At 43.5% G+C, this 22,590-nt stretch overlaps 1 protein-coding gene across 4 annotated transcripts in view; it reads right to left on the bottom strand.

Moving 5' to 3' along the window:
- Positions 1–516: 516 nt before the first annotated feature.
- LOC138663865 (oocyte zinc finger protein XlCOF8.4-like) overlaps positions 517–22,590 on the bottom strand; it is a 36,036-nt gene continuing 13,962 nt past the window's right edge. Inside the window, exons 1-8 of one of the 4 annotated variants that reach the window (XM_069750223.1) lie at positions 15,610–15,681; positions 11,011–11,097; positions 8,138–8,283; positions 7,855–8,013; positions 7,648–7,771; positions 7,467–7,564; positions 7,178–7,268; positions 517–4,500 (exon numbers count right to left, since the gene is read on the bottom strand). In XM_069750223.1, coding sequence (XP_069606324.1) covers positions 3,821–4,500; positions 7,178–7,268; positions 7,467–7,564; positions 7,648–7,771; positions 7,855–8,013; positions 8,138–8,209 — 1,224 coding nt within the window. In that variant the 5' untranslated portion in view covers positions 8,210–8,283; positions 11,011–11,097; positions 15,610–15,681 and the 3' untranslated portion in view covers positions 517–3,820. Of the gene's footprint in view, positions 4,501–7,177; positions 7,269–7,466; positions 7,565–7,647; positions 7,772–7,854; positions 8,014–8,137; positions 8,284–11,010; positions 11,098–15,609; positions 15,682–18,825; positions 18,885–22,590 lie in introns of those variants that run through there. The other 3 variants (XM_069750224.1, XM_069750222.1, XM_069750226.1) reach the window with 3 other exon arrangements.

The following is a 22,590-nucleotide window of genomic DNA, read 5'->3' as shown; positions in this document are numbered from 1 at the left end:
CTGCACCTTTATGGCCCCATAGGTGCTCCTTATAATGCTGTGCCCCATATATGCTCTGCACCTTTATGGCCCCATAGATGCTCCTTAGAATGCTGCTGGTGCTGCCATAAAAAAAAAAAAAAATCACATACTCACCTCTCTTCTCAGGACGCCGGCGCTTTCAATATTTACCTGCTCCTCTGCGGCTCCGTCTCCAGCACTGACGCTCAGCAGAGGGCGCGCACTGACTACGTCACAGCGCCCTCTAACCTGAGCGTCATTGCTAGAGGACGCTGCAGACGGAGCCGGAGCGAGGAGCAGGTAATTATAGCGCTGCGCTCCCCTTACCTGCTGCGGCGCGGTCCCTGCAGTCACAGGCTTCTCTGGCGCTGCAGCTTCTTCCTGTAATTGAGCGGTCACATGGCACCGATCATTTACAGCAATGAATATGCGGCTCCTCCCCTATGGAGGTGGAGCTGCCTATTCATTTCTGTAATGAGCGGTGCCATGTGACCGCTCAGTGCAGGAAGAATCTGCAGCGCCGGAGAAGCCAGGGACTGCAGGGACCGCGCTGGGAGCAGGTAAGTATGATTACACAGCCCCCGCTCCCCCTCCCCTGCTGACACCCGGGTATATGACTCGAGTATAAGCCGAGAGGGGGACTTTCAGCCCAAAAAAATGGGCTGAAAATCTCGGCTTATACTCGAGTATATACGGTATATCGTTTGTCGAAGTCACTATTGTATCGTTGGGTTTCCAAATTCTAAGTATAGTGTTAGATGTATTGTGTTGTCGTACCATAAATGCTAAAAGCTTACTAGATTGGTTCCCCAGTTCAAAATACGCCTGCCGGGTGAAAAACAGTTACCGTAACACTTAGATTTGGTGTCTGCATACTGAGTAGTCTATGAGAATGTAACCACTCAGCCTTGTTCTCACTGGTTTGACTAGCTATGTATGCCGCTTACGAATCTCTCAGATGTCTCTGAATCTCATCATCTTCCTGTGAAGTCACACATTTAATATAAGAAATTGTAGAGGATAAACATCCTCTCAAATATGCCTTGAGACCATCCCAAAACATATTAATATTTTGCGGCTCTGGATGAGACGCAACAAAACAGTCTAGTTGATCTATAGTCCTGTCGTTGGAGCCTATCAGCTTTAGCCAAAATGGATTTAGTTTCCAAATCATGGTATGTCTTGCCTGACCAAACCTAAGTTTAAGTATTACCGGGCTATGATCTGAAATACTCCTGTTCCCATGCTCCATCTCCCCCACCTACATTGCCAAATTACTGGATCCAAATATGTAATCCAATCGGGATAGAGCGCGTCTAACGGATGAATGACAGGTTAATTCTGTTACATCAGGATGGCGCATTCTCCACAAATCTAGCCAACCACTACCTTCCATAAATATTGACAGTCGAGACGAATAGGGAGTCACTCCCGAAGCCTCGCCATCCAATCAGAGCCTATCAAGGCAATCATCCATAACCAAATTAAAATCTCCTATGAACATAATATGTGCATCTGGATAATTTAAAGCAAAACTCGCCGCCTTTTTTATAATTGACATATTAGCGGGGGGGGGGGGGGGGGAGGGAAATTATATATACACATTATAATGTAGTCTTTCAAGTTGACCAATGCATGTACAAAGATAAAACGCCCCTCAGGGTCTCTCCGAACCTCCTTGACCTCCCTTCTAACATCTTTATATATCAACAGAGAGACCACTCTACAATAGCTAGTATGGAATGTATGCACAGACCATTGTACCCATGGCTTCTGCATATAACGAGCCGAGTCTCTGGTCAGGTGTGTTTCAACCAGGGCTACAATATGAAGATGGCAACGTCGTATTTGAGAAAATACTTTAACTCTCTTTCGGGGTGATCCGAGACCTCTCACGCTCCAGGTCATGTGTTATGATCCGGGGACCTTGGAGCCGCATGAAACTTTCTCTGGAGTAAGTGGAAACTATACTGACCGCAAATCCTGAACTGACACCGCAACTAGAAGTAGCCGTGGGGTGTGCCTAACAAACCCTAGACACCTCGACACAGCCGGAGGACTAAATACCCCTATAGATGGAAATAGGAATTCTACCTTGCCTCAGAGCAGAACCCCAAAGGATAGGGAGCCCCCCACAAATATTGACTGTGAGAAGGAGAGGAAAGACACACGCAGGCAGAAAACCGGATTTAGCAAAAGAGGCCACTCTAGCTTAATAGGAAAGGATAGGACAGAATACTAAGCGGTCAGTATCAAAACCCTTCCAAAAACATCCACAGCAGATAATACAAAAAATTCCACCATCTAACTAAAGACGTGGAACGTATATCTGCAACTCCTGAGAATCCAACAAGACTGAGAAAATACTGACACAATCTAAGCTGGACAAGAAAAATCAAATGAATAGCACTGAATTATCAAGCACACAGCCTGTGTGCCACAGAAACAAAACCAGACACTTATCTTTGCTGATTTGGCAGCAAGGCAGGAGGAACCAGACAGAGGTCCAAAACCTCCCAACAACCATGGACAACTGGCAAGGACTAATGAATCCTGCACACCTAAATACCCCAGTCAGAACTGCAATCAGCAGACACACCTGACCAGGACTGCAATCCAGGGACAACTGCATTACCACCTACAACCACCGGAGGGAGACCAAAAGCAGAATTCACAACAGTTATGCATGTAAGATCAGATACCATGCCCCTTCATCCAAGTATGATATGCATTGTCACGCCAATCACAACGTTTATTGATTCTTGCACATAAATTGATAACATTTAGATGGATTCAGAGGAACCCTCCTACAAAACGTGATAAAGTCATTACTACAGGGCTGTATGAAAAAGGGATTTATTCTAAAAGAAATGCTAGAGCCAAAAATGAGAGAACTCCTCCGGGCCTGACTTCCAGCATGCAAAAACAATACGGGGTCTTTGTGAGCAAAATAGAAACTGAATAAATAGGAGGACCTGATCTATATATCATTGTATAAAGAACTATGGCGATATCGCTGTTCTTCTGTATAAAATACACTAAGGCTACGTTCCAACAGGCACTTGTCCGCTGCGTCCAAAGCGCTGCCAGCTTTTCAACACAGGTGATTCCGCATGTGTTCATTGAACCATACGGAATCACAGCTCCCAATACATTGTACGGGTGAAATTTATCTTGCGGAGACTCATGTCTCCACATGATAAATAGACATGCTGCAGTCTGGAAAGGCGCACTGCATATCCGTCTCCGCAGGTAAGCCGCAGGCGTCAGTGCAAACATAGTGGACTACTTGCAATCCCATCCAATATGCTGTGACATTTGAACACTGCGGGTTGGATGCTGCAGATGTAGGCAGCGTCCAACCCGCAGCGTTTACTGACCGTGAGAACATACCCTGACAAGTGTATGTAGCCCTAATATTTATCCACAGGGGTTTCTGAATAAATAATCTTACCCCACATTACAAATTGAGATAAATAAGATGGATACATTATATTTTAAATGGAATGAATCACACCAAACGTTCCAACAAAGAAGGAATGGATCATACATATAAACAGTAATTTTCTTTAGGGAAATGAAATATTCAATGTACATGGAATATTGCATGTAATTTGCTTTTTAGAAATCAGATATATATAAATAATGGAATATGATTTCATTCAAATGCAAGTTCTTATTTGTTTTCTCGTTTACTTATTTTTTTATTACTTTGACTCTCTGCCATGTGTTTTCTTGTACAGTTTGTCAAAAATATATGGTTTCTTCCTGTTCAGGTTTTCAACAAAATATGATTTTATAGTAAAATATTTCCCACCTTCTAGGTATGAGAATGACTTTTCCCTTTGTGAGCTATTTCATGTCTATTAAGATTACTTTTATTGGTAAAACGTTTCCCACATTTTGAACACGAATATGGCATCTCTCCTGTATGAGTTCTCAGATGTTTAAAAAAATTTGATTTATCTGCCAATCGTCTTCCACATTCTGTACATGCAAATGGCTTCTCCCCTGTGTGGCTTCTCTGATGTATAACAAGATATGACTTCCTTGCATAACATTTCCCACACTCTGAACATGAAAATGGCTTCTCCCCTGCATGTACTCTTTTTTGGCCAACATCCTTTAATTTCTGGTTAATATGTTTCCCACACTCTGAAGAAATTTTTTTCTCCTCTATGTAAATTTTTGGATGTGTGACAAATGACGTTTTGAGGGGAAAACTTTTTTCATATTCTAAATTTGAAAATTGCTTGTTTTCTGTCATAGCACTTTCATTTTCAACATCATTTTTGTGACTTTTATTTTTCTTAATAGTCTGTGATGAATCAGAAGATGTGACCTGTTTAAACGAATCAGATGATAGATCGTTGATTTTAAAGGATGATGATATAACTGGACTTGTGGGATAGATGTTAGTTATATATTGATTGATATCAAGGTCATCTGACTTAAAAATTGAAGATGCCAATTGTCCATATGATTTCCTGGTGCAGTAATCTGCCAAAAATAAAAATTATTTTTTAATAAATTATGATTAATCATATATTTTAGAACATTTTTAAAATGTCCAAATAAATTGCAAGTTATGTAGCAAAATTAAATTATTTACTAAGACAAAAACAGTTAAAAATCTAACAGACCTTGAAAAGCAACATGTCTTCCATAAACCAATCCAGCAAAATCTGTGTTCACATAACCAAATGTCCCCCTCGCTCCTAAGGCTATGTGCACACGTTTAGGATTTTTTGCGTTTTTTTCGTATTTTTTCGCTATAAAGCCGCGAAAAAAAACGCATACATTAGGCATCATATTATTAGAATGCATTCTGCATTTTTTGTGCACATGCTGCGTTTTTTTCCGCGGCGGAATCGCATTCTGGAAAAATACGCAGCATGTTCATTCATCATGATATTCCCACCTTCCGGCGTCCCCCGCAGCCTTTCCCGCTCCTCGCGACGCTCCCGTTCCCAATAATGCATTGCGACCTGTGATGACGTAGTGGTCTCGCAAGATCGCTATGTCATCTGGGGTCACTCTCACAATGCATTATTGGGACCAGGAGCGTCGCGAGGAGCGGGAAGCCTGCAGGGGACGTCGGAAGGTGAGAATATAATGATTTTTTCTTTTAACAATTATTTGGTTCCCAGGGCCTGGAGGAGAGTCTCCTCTCCTCCACCCTGGGTACCAACCGCACACGATCCGCTTACTTCCCGCATGGTGGGCATAGCCCCATGCAGGAAGTATGCGGATCAATGCATTCTTATGTGTGTGGAATCCCCGCGATTCCGCACAAAGAATTAACATGCTGCGAATTTTTCCGGAATGCGATTCCGCTGCGGAAAAACACGCAGCATATGCACAAAAATTGCGGATTGCATTCTAATAGGATGCTTAATGTATGCGTTTTTTTTTTGCGGGTTTATCGTGTTTTTATTGCGAAATAACGCAAAAAATCCTGAACGTGTGCACACAGCCTTACAGTTTGTCCAAAAGTGGTTAGTGTACACGTTTAGCATTGCAGTAAACATTTACAGTGTGTGTGCCTCCAGAAGTACAAGCTGGGCACCACTTATTGGGCACTAAAATTGTATATTTGCAATTGTCATTCTTCAACATTCATTGTGTGCTAGTTTCCAGAGAATACCTGTGGAGTCAAAATAATCACTACTCCTAAAGATGAATTCACTGAAGGAGTAAATTTTATGAGGGTTTTCTACTGTTTTTCTGCCATTCTGGCACCTTAGATGATCCGCAAATTGCGCTCGCAACTATTACATGAAAATCTGCATTCCCAAAGCCAAATGGTGCTCCTTGCCTTCAGAACCCTGCCATGTGCCCAAACAGTATGACATTGTCTTGCTTAGGAGAAGTTGCAAAATATATTGTGGAATCCATTTTTTTCTATTACCCTTTGTAAAATTGAAGAACTTGGGGCTATTTCAATAGTAAAACACCTAAAAGGTTAAATCTCCTGAATGTGGTTTTTGATACTATGAGGAGTGCAATTTTCTAAAATATAGGCCATCCCAGTTACTACAAAAGTGATTTGGTCCCCAAAAAACAGGTTTTGTGAAATTCCTTGAACATATGACAATTAGTTGTTTAAGATTTTTAAAGTCCTAACAAATAAAAGGATATTTGAGAAATGCTGTCGGAGAAAAGCAGAAATATGATGGATTCTAGTTATTAAATAATTTGTGTGGTATTACTTTTTTTAATGGCATACAAAATCAATGTTTGAACTTTCCAATTCTTCTAAATATTTGGCGCATTTCAGATTTTTCCATAAATAAACTCAAAACAAATTATCCTGAAATTACCACTAACAAAAAATACAATGTGTCACGAAAAAAAAACAAAAAACAATGACTTGGATCAGGTTAAGATTTTAAAATTATTACTACATAAAGTGACACATGTCAGATGTGAAATATGGGGCCTGGTTAGGAACAAAACTGGAGCTGTAGAAAGCGATTAAATGAGAGGATCTTGTGCAATAAATGTAGAGAAAACTGACACCTCTGTGTAAATATAGTCTGTATTTATCCTCATTTTATGTTTCCCCTTATTATCTCTAGTAATTGTATTATTACACGAGATTCTTTATGATATTACATCGTCATCATCTCCCTATTCAGGTCCCTACAATATTGGATTCGCTCAGTGAAGATCTTCTATATCAAATAATTTTCCTAAAACATCATGAAATTCATGACCAGGAGTCATTAGAGCCATCAACCACGTAAAGCTTAGAGACACATCGTGACATAGATGTGAGTTTTTTTTCATGTAGTTTATCGTGAAATTCTTTGAAGTTAGATGGTTCTTTTCTCACAGAAAGTGAAGAGTCAAGATAAAGGAAAACTCTGCTGTTATTGTACAGAAATTCACACTTGGCCAAGATTAAAAATTATTACAGTTAATTTATTCTACTAATAAGATGGAATTTTTATTTTCTGGCCTCGTAGATTCAACAATGGATGACTCCGCTGCAAGTTCTTATATAAATGTTCAAACTAATGGGGACAGTTTTGGGTGGAGGAGCATAGAGTGGTCTAGAGGCAGAAAGGTGACCTTTAATTGTGATATGACCAGAAAACATTGCCAATAAAGCAGTGTCAGCCATGACTGAGAAGACTCTGTGACCTGTCTGCATTTAGTGGTTACTACTCACCTGGGCGATTATCTGTAGGAATCTCCTCTTTACATTGCACATCTCTCCTCTTGTATGTCTCTGTAGTATTAATATGGGTCAGATCTTCACCCTGAAACAAATATTGTAAAAGTCACAGACAGATGGAGAAGTCACATCTATGATCAGATCTAATCCTGCCGTCTCCACCGTTCTCATTACACAGGTATAAAACATGTAATATTGGTGGATAAAACAAGACAGAGCACAAGACCTTCACAGCCGTCTACACATCACAGGGGAGATCTCATGACACCTTCTCTCCATCTACCTGATGATCCTGAGGAACATTGGGATTTTCTTGTTTACAGTCCTGTGGAAAAAGAGGATGGGGACATCTCTCTGGTGTTGTCCTCTTACTGGACAGATCTGGGGGAAACATATACAGGGACTGAATTCATTCTTTACATACAGATAATTATAGACCGTGTGCATTTAGTCCTGTCCATTACCTGGCGATATGAGGGGCTGGGGAAACTCCATCATGACGTCCTTGTACAGATCTTTGTGTCCTACTAAATAATCCCACTCCTCCATGGAAAAATAGACGGTGACATCCTGACACCTTATAGGAACCTGACACATACAATGATATCGTCATCCCCCAGATCCGTTCATAACATTACAGTATAATGTCCCAGCATTCCCAGCAGTGTCACCTCTCCAGTCAGCAGCTCAATCATCTTGTAGACGGGTTCTAGGATCTTCTGGTCATTGATGTCCTCATGTATCATGGGGTAAGGTGGAGGCCTCCTGATCGGGTTCAGGGTTTTTCCCCATCCCTCAGACACTGGGGTCTTCTTCACTACTGTGTAATCCTGGTTATGGAGAGACACATTAATAAACCTCACTACAGACATTTCCAGAGCCTCACCTCCCCATTTCTGTTCGTTATTCCCATAGATAAGAATGATGTAATGTGACGTCATCAGAATCTCTCACCTCTCCAGTAAGCCGGAAGAGGATCTCTAGGGTGAGGTGTAATATCTTCTCTAGCTTTTTTGCTCTATCCATCACTGATAGTTCAAACTAGGATTTTTTTTTTTATATAGAAGATCTCCACTGAGAGGATCAGATATTGTAGGGACCTGAAAGGGAAGAAGCTGACAATATAACATCATAAAGATCCCATGCAATAATATAATTACTGTAAATAATGAGAAACACACAGTATATATCAGAGGTCCCCAACTCCAGGCCTCGAGGGCCGCCAACAGTGCAGGTTTTCAGGATTTCTTTAGTATTGCATCAGTGGTAATGTGATCATCTGCACAGGTGATGATTCCAACCCCTGTGCAATACTAAGGAAATCCTGAAAACCTGCACTGTTGGCGGCCCTCGAGGCCTGGAGTTGGGGACCACTGGTATATATAATGAGGATAAATATAGACAAACACCAGAGCTCCCAAGAGAGGAGAAGGTGTATGAGAAGGAGAGGGAAATCCAGAACAAGCACCAAATGGTATTACACACACCTGTCAATTGTGTGCTAAATATGGGGAATGGAATCACTGATAAAAAACATATACAGTGGGGAAAATACCGTATTTTTCCGACCATAAGACGCACTCTTTTCCTCCAAATTTGGGAGGAAAGTGTGGGTGGTACACTTATGGTATGGTGGAGGTGGGGGCACAGCGAGTGGGAGGCAGAAAAATGTCCCCGGCTGGAATCAGCACTGGGAAAACCACATGGTCCCGATGATTAAGTGCAGTGAATATTCATTAGCCACTTCCCTGTCCACCTGTCAGTGCTGAGCAGTGAGCGGGGAGCAGCAAATGAATACTCCACTTAAGCAGTGGCACACATGGTTTCCCCAGCGCTGGATTCCTGCAGCGCCTGGGGAGATCTGTGTCCGGTGGAGGAGGGGGCAGCAGCCGGGGGCCAGAGGGGATAAGATCGCTGCATACCTGCCTGGGCTGGACGCTGAGTGCTGGGCATAAGGACCTGTGTGATGTCATGAAGTGGGCGGGCTGGAGCATCACATGGCAGCACAGAGCCCTCCTTCTTCTTGACGTCATCACAGGTCCTTCAGACTCCCCACTAGAATCTGCAGGCTTCCTCTTATGACCTGTGCTGTGGAAAGGCAACAAGAGGGAGGGCTCTGTGTGTGCAGTCATGGGATGCTTTAACCTCACCACAATGTGGCTGGCTGCCACAATTAAGAGGTTAGTCTTTACAACACATAATAAAGCACTCTGCCAATCCTTTGGTGAACTATAACTCCCAGCATGCCATAGGATCTGGGAGTTAGAGTTCTCCCATGGGATTTTAAAGCAGCACTCCAGTGTTATTTTGCAGTGCTGGAGTGGTGCTTTAAATATAAGCCCTGTGCCCCCATTCTTATACCCTCCAGCATCTTTATATAGTACTTCACAGACACCCCACTGGTCCCGCAGCTTCCAACATAATAACACCACATATAATAGTATGTTATTTATGTTATTAAATATTTTACCACTTTTTTTGCTTCAAATATTTTTTCCCCTATTTTCCACCTCTAAAACCTGGGTGCGTCTTATAGTCCGAAAAAAATGGAGTATTAAGTATTTGATTCACTGCTGATTTTGCAAGTTTTCACACCTACAAAAAATGGAGGGGTCTGTAATTATTATCTTAGGTACACTTCATCAGTGAGAGACAGAATCTTAAAATCACATTGTATGATATTTACATTTGTTTTTGCATTTTATTACATGAAATAATTATTTGATACAATAGAAAAACAACTTTATATTTGGTACAGACAGGGCTGCCACTAGGAATTTTGAGGCCCCATACTGGCAAAATTTTCAGGGCCCCCCCGAGACTCCGCCCAGGCTTCACCCCAGCCCCGCCTCCACCCCTCAAACTGGCCACAGCCCCACCACTCTTTTGGAAAAACTCCACTTCTCACCAATCACACATTAACAGTTCCCATCACCAGATCACACATATAGCCGGCAGCTTTTGTTTTGCCAAACAATTTTTTAAGCCGCCACCACGACAAGGTAGACTCTTTTGGTCGGGCCCTACTCTACTGCAACCTATTAATCATTTGTTAAAATAAGCAATACAATCTAGGTATATTTTTATTTATTTTTCAATTCTTAAAATGACCAATAATCTCACATACAAGGGACAAATACTACCTCACCATGATCAGACACCATATTACCACCACATAGAGACCTATAATACTACATACAATGAAAAAATACCGACACGCCATGTCCAGATCACATATTACCACCACATAGTGACCAAATAGCACAAGCAAGAAACAAATACCGCCACACCATGGCCGGACAACATATTACCACCACATAGTGACTGAACACTACAATACTGATCATTAATAAAAAAAAACACAATACTAATCTCACCATACGTGTTATTATACACAGTAGATCTGTACTTAGTATGCAATGTCTGTGTAGAGGTAATACAGTGATTATCGGTGACATTATACACAGGAGCTTTGTATATAGGGTCAGTGTACAGGTAATACAGTGTTCACCAGTGACATTATACACAGCAGCGCTGTATACAATGTATAGTGTACGGGTAATACAGTGATCCAGATTACATTATACACAGGAGGTCTGTATACAGTATTAGTGTACAGGTAATACAGTGATCAACAGTGACATTATACACACGAGAACTGTATATATTGTACAGGTTATACTGTGATCAATGACATTATACACAGGAGCTCTATACATAGTATCAGTTTAAAGGTAATACAGTGATCACTGGTGAAATTGTACTCAGGACTGCTGTATATAGTATTCAGTGTACAGTGCCAGTCTACAGGTAAAACACTGACTCACCAGTGACGTCACTAGGTGAAGTCCTTCATCTTTTCTTTTCATCTTCATCCAGCACAGACCGCCATCACTTCCAGCCAGGGCTCGTCTCTGCAGGAAATAACACAGTTAGCTAGAGCACCACTTGTAGAACACATTACTTAATTTTTTCTCAACTTCTAAACTACACCAGATAAAGAAAAAAGGCAATATAGTGTCGCTCTGCACAGTAACAGTACCGCCTCCCGCATTTAAAGCAGTATCCTTAAAAAATAAAATAAATACATCATTGCAATAATAATATCCCTCAATTAGCCCTTATGGTAATAATATCCCCAATTGTGACCCCCATGTATCTCATTCCTGGCTCCAGCCATATGTTCTCCAATCCTGCCCTCATGAGTATCCATTCTGCCCCCATGTGATGTCCGATCCTACCCCAACTGTCCCGTGATCCTGCCCCATCTGTCCCGTGATCCTGCCCCATCTGTCCCATGATCCTGCCCCATTTGTCCCATGATCCTGCCCTATCTGTCCCATGATCCTGCCCCATCTGTCTTTATTATATCCATCCTGCCCATGATCCTGCACCATGTGTCTCCATCCTGCCCCATGATCCTGCCCCATGTGTCTCCATCCTGCCCCATGATCCTGCACCATGTGTCTCCATCCTGCCCCATCTGTCTCCATCCTGCCCCTTGGATATGCCCCATCCTGCTTCATGAGCATGCCCCATGATCCTGCCCCATTTGTTTCCATCCTGCCCCATGATCCTGCCACATCTGTTTCCATCCTGCCCCATGTCTCCAACCTGCCCCATCTGTCTCCATCCTGCCCCGTGTCTCCCATCCTGCCCCCCAACCTGCCCCATGTCTCCCATCCTGCCCCCGTGTCTCCCATCCTGCCCCCTGTGTTTCCCATCCTGCCCCCGTGTCTCCCATCCTACCATGTCTCGCATCCTGCCCCGTGTCTCCATACTTCCTCCTGTGTCTCCATACTTCCCGTGTCTCCATTCTTCCCCCTGTGTCTCCATACTTCCCTGTGTCTGCATACTTCCCTGTCTCCATTCTTCCCCCATGTCTCCATACTTCCCTGTGTCCCCATACTTCTGTGTCTCCATTCTGCCCCCTGTGCCTCCATACTTCCCTGCGTTTCCATACTTCCCCGTGTCTCCATACTTCCCCGTGTCCCCATACTTCTCTGTGTCTTCATACTTCCCTGTGTCTCCATACTTCCCGTGTCTCCATACTTCCCGTGTCTCCATACTTCCCGTGTGTCTCCATACTTCCTCCGTGTCCCCATACGTCCCTGTGTCCCCATACTTCCCCGTGTCTCCATACTTCTGTTTCAATTCTCCCTGCTTCCATTCTTCCCTGTGTCTCCATACTTCCCCGTTTCCATTCTTCTGTGTCTCCATACTTCCCTGTGTCTCCATTCTTCCGTGTCTCCATACTTCCTTGTGTCTCCATACTTCCTTGTGTCTCCATACTTCCCCCTGCATCTCCATTCTGCCCCCTGTGTCTCCATACTTCCCGTGTCTCCATACTTCCGTGTTTCCATTCTCCCTGTTTCCATTCTTCCCCGTGTCTCCATACTTCCCCCTGTGTCTCCATACTTCCCCATTTCCATTCTTCTGTGTCTTCATACTTCCCTGTGTCTCCATACTTCCTTGTGTCTCCATACTTCCCCGTGTCTCCATACTTCCCCGTGTCTCCATACTTCCCCGTGTCTCCATACTTCCCCGTGCCTCCATACTTCCCCCGTGTATCCATACTTCCGTGTCTCCATACTTCATATTTCCCCGTGTTTCCATTCTTCATTCTCCATTCTTCCCCCGTGTCTCCATACTTCCCCCGTGTCTCCATACTTCCCCCGTGTCTCCATACTTCCCCGTGTCTCCATACTTCCCCTGTGTCTCCATACTTCCGTGTCTCCATACTTCCCCCTGTGTCTCCATACTTCCCCCTGTGTCTCCATACTTCCCCCGTGTTTCCATACTTCCCCCATGTATCCATACTTCCGTGTCTCCATACTTCATATTTCCCCGTGTTCCATTCTTCATTCTCCATTCTTCCCCCGTGTCTCCATACTTCCCCATGTCTCCATACTTCCCCGTGTCTCCATACTTCCCCCGTGTTTCCATACTTCCCCCATGTATCCATACTTCCGTGTCTCCATACTTCATATTTCCCCGAGTTCCATTCTTCATTCTCCATTCTTCCCCCGTGTCTCCATACTTTCCCATGTCTCCATACTTCCCCGTGTCTCCATACTTCCCCGTGTCTCCATACTTCCCTCTGCGTCTCCATTCTGCCCCGTGTCTTCATATTTCCCCATGTTTCCATTCTTCATTCTCCATTCTTCCCCCGTGTCTCCATACTTCCCCGTGTCTCCATACTTCCCCCGTGTTTCCATACTTCCCCCGTGTTTCCATACTTCCCCTGTGTCTCCATACTTCCGTGTCTCCATACTTCCCCGTGTCTCCATACTTCCCCCTGTGTCTCCATACTTCCCCGTGTCTCCATACTTCCCCAGTGTCTCCATACATACCCCTGTGTCTCCATACTTCCCCCTGTCTCCATACTTCCCCCTGTCTCTATACTTCCCCCTGTGTCTCCATACTTCCCCCTATGTCTCCATACTTCCCCCTATGTCTCCATACTTCCCCCTGTGTCTCCATACTTCCCCCAGTGTCTCCATACTTCCCCCTGTGTCTCCATACTTCCCCCTGTGTCTCCATACTTCCCCAGTGTCTCCATACTTCCCCCGTCTCGCCATACTTCCCCCTGTGTCTCCGTTGTTCCCCCCCGTGTCTCCATATTTCCCCGTGTCTCCATTCTTCCCCCTGTCTCCATACTTCCCCGTGTCTCCATACTTCCCCGTGTCGCCATACTTCCCCGTGTCTCCATTCTTCCCCCTGTCTCCATATTTCCCCGTGTCTCCATACTTCCCCGTGTCTCCATACTTCCCCGTGTCTCCATACTTCCCCGTGTCTCCATACTTCCCCGTGTCTCCATACTTCCCCGTGTCTCCATTCTTCCCCCTGTCTCCATACTTCCCCCTGTCTCCATACTTCCCCGTGTCTCCATACTTCCCCCTGTGTCTCCATACTTCCCCCTGTGTCTCCATACTTCCCCAGTGTCTCCATACTTCCACCGTCTCGCCATACTTCCCCCTGTGTCTCCGTTGTTCCCCCCCGTGTCTCCATATTTCCCCGTGTCTCCATTCTTCCCCCTGTCTCCATACTTCCCCGTGTCTCCATACTTCCCCGTGTCGCCATACTTCCCCGTGTCTCCATTCTTCCCCCTGTCTCCATACTTCCCCGTGTCTCCATACTTCCCCGTGTCTCCATACTTCCCCGTGTCTCCATACTTCCCCCTGTCTCCATACTTCCCCGTGTCTCCATACTTCCCCGTGTCTCCATTCTTCCCCCTGTCTCCATACTTCCCCCTGTCTCCATACTTCCCCGTGTCTCCATACTTCCCCCTGTGTCTCCATACTTCCCCCTGTGTCTCCATACTTCCCCGTGTCTCCATACTTCCCCGTGTCGCCATACTTCCCCGTGTCTCCATACTTCCCCGTGTCTCCATACTTCCCCGTGTCTCCATACTTCCCCGTGTCGCCATACTTCCCCGTGTCTCCATACTTCCCCCTGTGTCTCCATACTTCCCCGTGTCGCCATACTTCCCCGTGTCTCCATACTTCCCCCTGTGTCTCCATATTTTCCCGCGTCTCCATTCTTCCCCCTGTGTCTCCATACTTCCCCCTGTGTCTCCATACTTCCCCGTGTCGCCATACTTCCCCGTGTCGCCATACTTCCCCCTGTGTTTCCGTTGTTTCCCCCCCGTGTCTCCATATTTTCCCGCGTCTCCATTCTTCCCCCTGTGTCTCCATACTTCCCCATATCTCCATACTTCCCCCTGTGTCTCCATTGTTCCCCCCCGTGTCTCCCATTCTGCCCCGGGCTTGCCGCTTTCAATAAAAATAAAAAAATCTTTCCTCTTACCTGGCCGTGCTCCTGCGGCGATGCTCCCTCATGTCAGTAATGCCCTGGTGATATACTATACATGTATGTATTATGTGTCTATGCATTGTACCTGTGTGTTAAATGCAACAGGTACAGTTTATGTGAATAAAGTCTTCACTGGGGAATGGGCTCAGGGCTCAGGATCAATGACATGAGGCAGCCTGTCAGAGAATACAGCTAGTGATTAGTGCCAGTGTTCCCCAGCTCTGAGCTCTCTGGTCAGTGCCGTGTGTGGATGAGAATCCTACACCAACCAGATAGCACAAAGCCCCGGGGTCACAGTCAGTAAATCACTGCTTCTAGTCTCTGACTGCAGCCCCTGCCTCCCCTCTTTACTCTCCTAAACAATCGGACACATTCAGGCCGTTCTTTACCTCCTGTTCAGGGGGTGATTGAGGTCCTGCACAGCTGCAGCTTCCCTCCAGCCACGAGTGTGCAGACGCTGTCCTGCACAGGCTGGAAGTGTGTGCAGTGCAGGGACAAGAAGGCATCTAGCAGGTGCCAGACAGGACGAGCCGGGAGGAGGAGCAGGAGGAAGAAGACAGATGGGAGATGCTGCACCGTGCACACAGTTGTGAAAAGTAAAGAAGCCTTACTGTTAATAAGTGATGGGTGACGGTGACTGGCCCCCTTGCCTCTGGTTCTCGGTGAGCTGCTCAGCTGAAGCAAAGGGGGCGGGGCCCGAGCAGCCAGCATTTCCGGGCCCTCCTCTGTCCTCCTGATCTCCGGGCCCCATACAACAGTAAGGGCTGTAATGCCCTGATGGCGGCCCTGGGTACAGAAACCTTTGTTTGCAAATACAGAGGTCAGCAAATTCATATAGTTCTTGACCAAGTTTGCACACACTGCAGCAGGGATTTTGCCCCCACTCCTCCATACAGATCTTCTCCAGTAAAAAAGTAAAAAAAAATTTTTTTGTAAAACTATAAAAAAATTAAAAAAAAAAAAAAAAAAGTAAAAAAATATTTATGTTGTACCCATAAATAAATATTTTTATGTTAAAAAAATTACACGTTTGGTATCATCGCATACGGAACGACTCGACCTATAAAACACACTAGTTAACCCCTTCAATGAACACCATAAAAAAAGGCAAAAAAAATATGCTTTTTCATCATATCGCTGAACAAAAAGTAGAATAAAAAGCAATAAAAAAGACGAATGTAAATGAAAAATGTATAGCTGAAAACGACATCTTGTCCCATAAAAAAAAAGCCACCATACAGCTCCAGCAGTTTCGAAATAAAAAAAGTTATAGCTCTCAAAATACAGCGGTTCAAAAATAATTTTTCTACAAAATAGATTTTATTCTATACCGGCGCCAAAAACATAAAAAAACTATATAACTGTGGTATCACTGTAATCATACAGACCTGAATAATTTATCAATTTTACCACATGCAAAATGGCATAAAAAACAACAATTCTTGAATTGCTGTTTTTTCTTCATATTGCCACCTAAATATAGGAATAGAAAGCGATCAAAAAATGTCATGTGCCCAAAAATTGTACCAATAAAAACATCAACTCGTCCTGCAAAATACAAGCCCTAGCAAGACACTGTCGGCAAAAATATGGAAAAATTATCACTCTCAAAATTAGTGCTGCACACGGTGGATCTTTTAGTTAAAACCGTCTGGGGGGGGGGGGGTAAGGTTCCCTTTAAATCCACCCGTTAAATGCTTGACAGCGACAGGCAGGAAGCGATGAATAAATATAGATGGGGCGCACTCCCATAACAATAACGATACCAGGTGCAAAAAAATAGTCTGTAAGCAACAAAGTGAACACCAGAGAGAGAAAAGACTCGACTAATAATGGTATGCACACCGGTCAATAATAAGAAAATAAGACAAATTTTATTGTTAAACCTCAAGCAATAAACACACAATAAAACCACTTAAAAGGCCTAAATGTAAGACCGATCACCAACACCCCTTAAATATAATCTTTATGAGGTCATTATTAGGGTTTAAGCATGTTTTATACATATTGCACATTCAGTTCAACATTCCATCATTGAGAGTGTTTTTTTCAGCATACTATTGCTATACTGGGGTCTACAGAGCAAGAGATTTTGTTAATAAAGCATACCTTCATAACCAACTGTACTATGCATCTTATTTTTATTTGTATCTTTAATTAATCTATTGGTTATGTCACAGTGTAATAAGCGTTTAATATTTAAGGGGTGTTGGGGATCGGTCTTACATTTAGGCCTTTTAAATAGTTTTATTGTGTGTTTATTGCTTGAGGTTTAACAATAAAATTTGTCTTATTTCCTGCAGGAAGCACGTTCATTGGTGACCCCGTCACATGATCCCGGGTCAAAATGGGTCGGCATGAAAACCAGAGGTCTGCAGCAGATAGCTATGGTTGTCATAACCGGATTGCTATGAGCGTCGCCCAGTGGTTGGCGCTCATAGCAAGTGATCATTTCTGCTGTACACAGGCGATCTGAACATTGCCTGTGTGTAGCAGAGGCAATTGGACAACTGCAGTTTCTAGTCTCCTATGGAGACTATTGAAGCATGCAAAACGTAAAAAAAAAAAATGTATAATAATAATTAAAAAAAAAATATAAAAGTTTATCACCCCCATTTAAAATAAAACAATACTAAAAATACACATATTTGTTATCGCCAAGTTCAGAATTGCCCGCTCTATCAAGCTATAAAAGGAATTAATCTGATTGGAAAATGGCATAGCGAAAAAAAGTCAAAACGCCAGAAGTACCATTTAATATACTCAGCCCCAAGTAATACTTTGTTACAGCTATAGGATTATTCATAGTCTGTGTACGGAGAGAATTTTTGCCCTTTTGTATTGATATTGTAATGTTTGTTTATTCATTTTAAAATTAATTACTAAAAGTTAGGTTTTATAATTCCACATTTTACTCCACTTGGATAAGACAGTGAATTAACCCCTTTATCCCCAAGGGTGGTTTGCACGTTAATGACCGGGCCAAGTTTTACACTTCTGACCACTGTGCCTTTACGAGGTAATAACTCTGGAATGTTTCCATGGATCCCGGTGATTCTGACATTGTTTTCTTCTGACATATTGTACTTAACGATAGTGGGAAAATTTCTGTGATATGACTCGCGATTGTTTGTGAAAAAAAATGGAAATTTGGTGAAAATTTAGCAATTTTCCAACTTTGAATTTGTATGCCCTCAAATCACAGAGATATGTCACACAAAATACTTACCGGTAATAAGTAACATTTCCCACATGTCTACTTTACATCTGTACAATTTTGGAACCAATTTTTTTTTTGTTAGGGAGTTATAAGGGTTAAAACTTGACCAGCAATTTCTCATTTTTACAACACCATTTTTTTTTAGGGACCACATCACATTTGAAGTCACTTTGAGGGGTCTATATGATAGAAAAATACCCAAAAGTGACACCATTCTAAAAACTGCACCCCCTAAGGTGCTCAAAACCACATTCAAGAAGATTATTAACCCTTCTGGTGCTTCACAGGAATTTTTTGAATGGTTAAAAAAAATGAACATTTAACTTTTCACGAAAAAATTACTTCAGATCCAAAAATGTTTTTCCCACGGGTAACAGGAGAAATTGGACCCCAAATGTTGCTGTACAATTTCTCCTGACTATGCTGATACCCCATATGTGGAGGTAAACCACTGTTTGGGCGCATGGCAGAGCGTTTGACGTTTCAATTCAAAATTGACTGGAATTGAGATCGGACACCATGTCGCGTTTGGAGGGCCCCTGATGTGCCTAAACAGTAGAAACCCCCCCACAAGTGACATCATTTAGGAAAATAGAATTAGACTTACCGGTAATTTGGTTTCTAGGAACCTTCCACGACAGCAGTATCGGAGGATGTCTCCCCGCCCTAATAGGGAACAGGAAGCAAAGAGGTTAAATACCCCTCCCCTTCCTGCAAGCACCAGTGTTTTTTCTGGACACAGTAGCATGTAGTTACCACTTAGGCCGGGGTCACACTAGCGTATTTTACGGATGTATGAGGCGCATAAAATACGCATTGAACACGGTACAATGATTCTCTATGGCCCAGCTCCTATCTTGCGTATTTTACGAATCCGTATTTTGTACGGCCGTAGACAATCGCAGCATGCTGCGTTTGTCAGCGTGTTGCGCAAATAAATCACCATTGAAAGTCAATGGGGGCGAGAAAAATACGGATTACACACGGAATATCAGTGTGACTTGCGAGAAATACACAGCGGTGTTCTATAGAAAAGCCGGTAATTCAGTGCGGTGTACAGTAAAATCACACTGACAGGTTTTATTAGAATAGGTAAAATAAATGTCTACACATAGATTAAGGATATATATATATATATATATATATATATGTATATATATGTATATGAAAAAAATAAGAAAAGCAGCACAAAAAATAAGAAAAAAGTGGACTTTATTGCCTGAACGGCGTGGCAACGTTTCGGATACAACAATCCTTTTTCAAGCCAAGATTGTTGTATCCGAAACGTTGCCACCCCGTTCAGGCAATAAAGTCCACTTTTTCTTATTTTTTGTGCTGCTTTTCTTATTTTTTTCATATTGTTGGAAGCCATTGGATCACTGGCTGGGAAAGCTTTGCACTGCATTAAGGTATTCTGTAGATGCTGTTCCAATTTTTTTCTATATATATATATATATATATATATATATATATATATATATATATATATATATATATATATTTATTTCATACAGCGCTAGATAGCAGAAAAGCCGGTAATTCGATTGCCGGCTTTTGCTATCTCCTTCTCAAACCTGGCAGGATATGAGACATGGTTTACATACAGTAAACCATTCCATATCCCTTATTTTTTTACATATTCCTCATTAGTAATGTTTCAAGTGTATGTGTGTAAAATTTGGGGGCTCTAGCTGTTAAAATAAAAGGTTAAATCCCGGAAAAAATTGGCGTGGGCTCCAGCGCAATTTTCTCCGCCAGAGTGGGAAAGCCATTGACTGAAGGCACATATTAATAGCCTGGAGAGGGACCATGGTTATTATCCCCCTCCCCCCCGGCTAAAAACATCTGCCCCCAGCCACCCCAGAAAAGGCACATCTGGGAGATGCGCCTATTCTGGCACTTAGCCTCTCTCTTCCCACTCCCGTCTAGCGGTGGGATATGGGGTAATAATGGGTTAATGTCACCTTGCTATTGTAAGGTGACATTAAGCCAGGTTAATAATGGAGAGGTGTCAATAAGACACCTATCCATTATTAATCCAATAGTAGTAAATGATTAATAAAACACACACATTATGAAATAAAGACACAGGGTGTTATAATAGTTTATTATACTCTCAATCCAATTGAAGACCCTTGTCACCTGAAACAAAGTTAAAATAAAAAAACAACAATATCCCATCCAATATTCAGAAAAATGCCCACGCTCGAGTTCATCTGAGGTTATACCAGCAGGGGGCGCAGCACCGCAAGTCTAGGTAGCTATGTTCCCCTTCATTCCCCAGTTTTTACAGGCAGAGGCAGCTGCATTAGCAGGCTCCTGCTTGTAAAATTATTTAACCCCTTCAAATGGATTTACATCATGGGACATGACTGAGCATCGGAGAGGTATGGGATATAGTTGGTTTGTTGCCTACGGATGACATACGGATCACTGTTTTGGGATAATTTCTGCCTATTACGCATGTAAAATACGGACCGTATTTCCCTACGCTGAGTGTGACTCCGGCCTTAAGTGCAGGAATTATCCAATAAGAATATCAGATAGGGAGGGGAAATAGTGCTGTCGTGGAAGGTTCCTAGAAACCGAATTACTGGTAAGTCTAATTTTATTTTCTCTAGTCACCTTCCACAACAGCAGTATCGGAGTGATACCAACAGCTAATTTCTTTAGGGAGGGACAACTGCCTGCAGAACATGTCAGCTCTGCATATCTGCTCAGACGATGCGTTCCCTCTCTCTGCCCAGGAAGTTGAGACTGAACGGGTGGAGTGAGCTTTCAGCGATGCCGGGGGTGCAATCTTCCGCGTTGAATATGCAAGACAAATAGCCTGTTTGATCCAGTTAGCGATCGTACTTTTAGCTGCTTTTTTGCCTTTATTCCGTCCTGACCACTGGACGAATAGGTTTTGGTCTATCCTCCAACCTTCCGTTTGTTGGAGGTAGAAGAGGACCACCCTGCGGACATCCAGGGTGTGAAAGGCTTCTTCCTTCGGATTAGAGGGATTTGGACAGAATGAGGGTATGACAATATCCTGACTTCTGTGGTAAAACGATATTCTGACCTCTGTGGAAGTCCGAGACCACCTTAGGCATAAAGGAAGGGTCTAGCTTAAAGGGACACTGTCACCTGAATTTGAAGGGAACAATCTTCAGCCATGGAGGCGGGGTTTAGGGGTTTTTGATTCACCCTTTCCTTACCCGCTGGCTGCATGCTGGCTGCAATATTGGATTGAAGTTCATTCTCTGTCCTCCATAGTACACGCCCGCACAAGGCAAGATTGCTTTGTGCAGGCGTGTACTACGGAGGACAGAGAATGAACTTCAATCCAATATTGCAGCCAGCATGCAGCCAGCGGGTAAGGAAAGGGTGAATCAAAAACCCCCAAACCCCGCCTCCATGGCTGAAGATTGTTCCCTCCAAATTCAGGTGACAGTGTCCCTTTAAGGATTATGCTATCCATGGTTATGGTTAGGTATGGCTCCTGTACTGACAAGGCCTGTAGCTCTCCTATACGCCTAGCGGTAGTGATTGCTACTAGGAAGACAGTCTTGCGGGTCAGGATTTTTAAGCTGATGGCTGATAAGGGCTCAAAGGGGGTCCCCGGTCAGACTATTTAGTACAAGCTTCAAATCCCAAGGAGGGGTCTGGACATGGAGCCTAGGACGAATCCTAGTTGCAGATGTCATGAAAAGTCTAACCCAACGGTGGCCTGCTAAATCCTGATCAAAAAAGGAACCCAGTGCCGACACCTGAACTTTTAGGGTGCTAGGCGAGAGTCCTAACTCCAGTCCCTTCTGGAGAAATTCTAATATTTGTGCGATTTTGGGATGGAATGGATCAGGTTTGTTTGGGAAACACCAGGATGAAAATATTTTCCAATCTTTGCCATAGATGGCATTAGTTACTGGTTTCCTACTTTTTTGTAGGGTTTGAATGAAGTCATCTGAGAGACCTCTGGCTCTCAGAATCTCGGCCTCAGTAACCAGGCCGCCAGTTTCAGTCTGTGTAAGTCTGGGTGTAGCAGTGGTCCCTGCTGAAGAAGGTCGACTATCTGAGGTAGAAGTATCGTGCCTTCCAGAGACATGTCTGTTAGTGCGCCGCGCCGTACCAGCTTCTTCCTGGCCACATCGGTGCTACCAGAATCGTTGTGACTCGGTCTGCTCGGATCTTTTGTAACGTTCTTGGTAACATAGGAATTGGCGGAAAGGCGTATGCCAGAGAAAACTTCCAAGGATGGGAGAAGGCATCCAGTCCCTGTGCTTTGCTTGAGGGGTTGAGGGAGAAGAAAGTGCTCGACTTTGTGTTCTGACTGTTGGCAAACAGATCCACGTTGGGACTTCCCCATCTCTGGACCAGGGATAGGACCACC

Source organism: Ranitomeya imitator, chromosome 2 (genome assembly GCF_032444005.1).
Source record: "Ranitomeya imitator isolate aRanImi1 chromosome 2, aRanImi1.pri, whole genome shotgun sequence".
NCBI lineage: Eukaryota > Metazoa > Chordata > Amphibia > Anura > Dendrobatidae > Ranitomeya > Ranitomeya imitator.
This window is presented reverse-complemented; position numbering and strand designations above follow the sequence as displayed.